Here is a 793-nt window from a genome sequence, read left to right on the forward strand (position 1 = left end):
GGGGGGCGTGACGTTGTTAGATCGCAGGTCAAGTCTTGTCAACCGCCCGATGCAGACACATATCCCAGTTGCGGCGATCATCAGCGCCCACATGCGTGGGTTGGCCCTTCGGCTCTGCGTCGATCATCATGGGTGAGGGGTTCCGGCGGGGAGGTGTCGCGGGACGCGGAAGCAAGGGGTCGAAGGATTCAATACCAGGCAGACGAACTGTCTGCTGCGGGTTCAACACATTCGCAGCAGGGAGCGGTGGGCCCGGCTGGAACTGACCCGGCGTAACAACGTTGCTCAGATGGCTGCTGGCGTTGGGTTGGAAGCCACGGCTTTCGGGGTGCCAGGTGCGCCGCCTCCAGGCCTCGTCGGCAGCCGAGGACGTCGAGTCCCGTCGGCCAGACCAGGCAGATGACGGCGTGGGAGGTGAGCCGAGGATACTGCTGCCGGCAGGCGAGAAAGGCGCCACATTCGGGTTGTTCACAGCATTTGGCGCGAAAATCACACGGCTCACAGGTGTGCCGTGGGGGGATTGGAAGGGGTTGGCACCAGACGGGACGCTGAGTCGTCGGCCGGGTGTTCGGGCCCCGGACGAGTACATGCTGTGGGATCTCGAGTGCGAGGTCGCCGGTGATGCCATGACAGAATTCCAGCGAGGGCTGCTCTGGCCCGTCGAGAAGGTAGCCGAGGTTGGCGTGCCAAAATCCGTGGGCGAAGCCGGCGTTTATCCATAGGGGCCCATTCAGCAGCCCGATATCCTTCTAGAGATGATCTCGCGCGAGAATTTGCCTTGACCAGGGGGGGA

At 63.2% G+C, this 793-nt stretch overlaps 1 protein-coding gene across 1 annotated transcript in view; it reads right to left on the minus strand.

The window, feature by feature from the left end:
• The window catches only part of VDBG_07479 (conserved hypothetical protein), a gene marked incomplete at both ends in the record, with an annotated part of 1,076 nt that extends 487 nt beyond the window's left edge, over nt 1–589 (minus strand). Inside the window, one exon of the mRNA XM_003001974.1 lies at nt 60–589. Within this exon, the coding sequence (XP_003002020.1) occupies nt 60–589 (530 nt within the window). The remainder of the gene's footprint in view (nt 1–59) is intronic.
• Between the last annotated feature and the right edge of the window lie 204 nt (nt 590–793).

Source organism: Verticillium alfalfae, genomic scaffold (genome assembly GCF_000150825.1).
Source record: "Verticillium alfalfae VaMs.102 supercont1.10 genomic scaffold, whole genome shotgun sequence".
Classification (NCBI taxonomy): domain Eukaryota; kingdom Fungi; phylum Ascomycota; class Sordariomycetes; order Glomerellales; family Plectosphaerellaceae; genus Verticillium; species Verticillium alfalfae.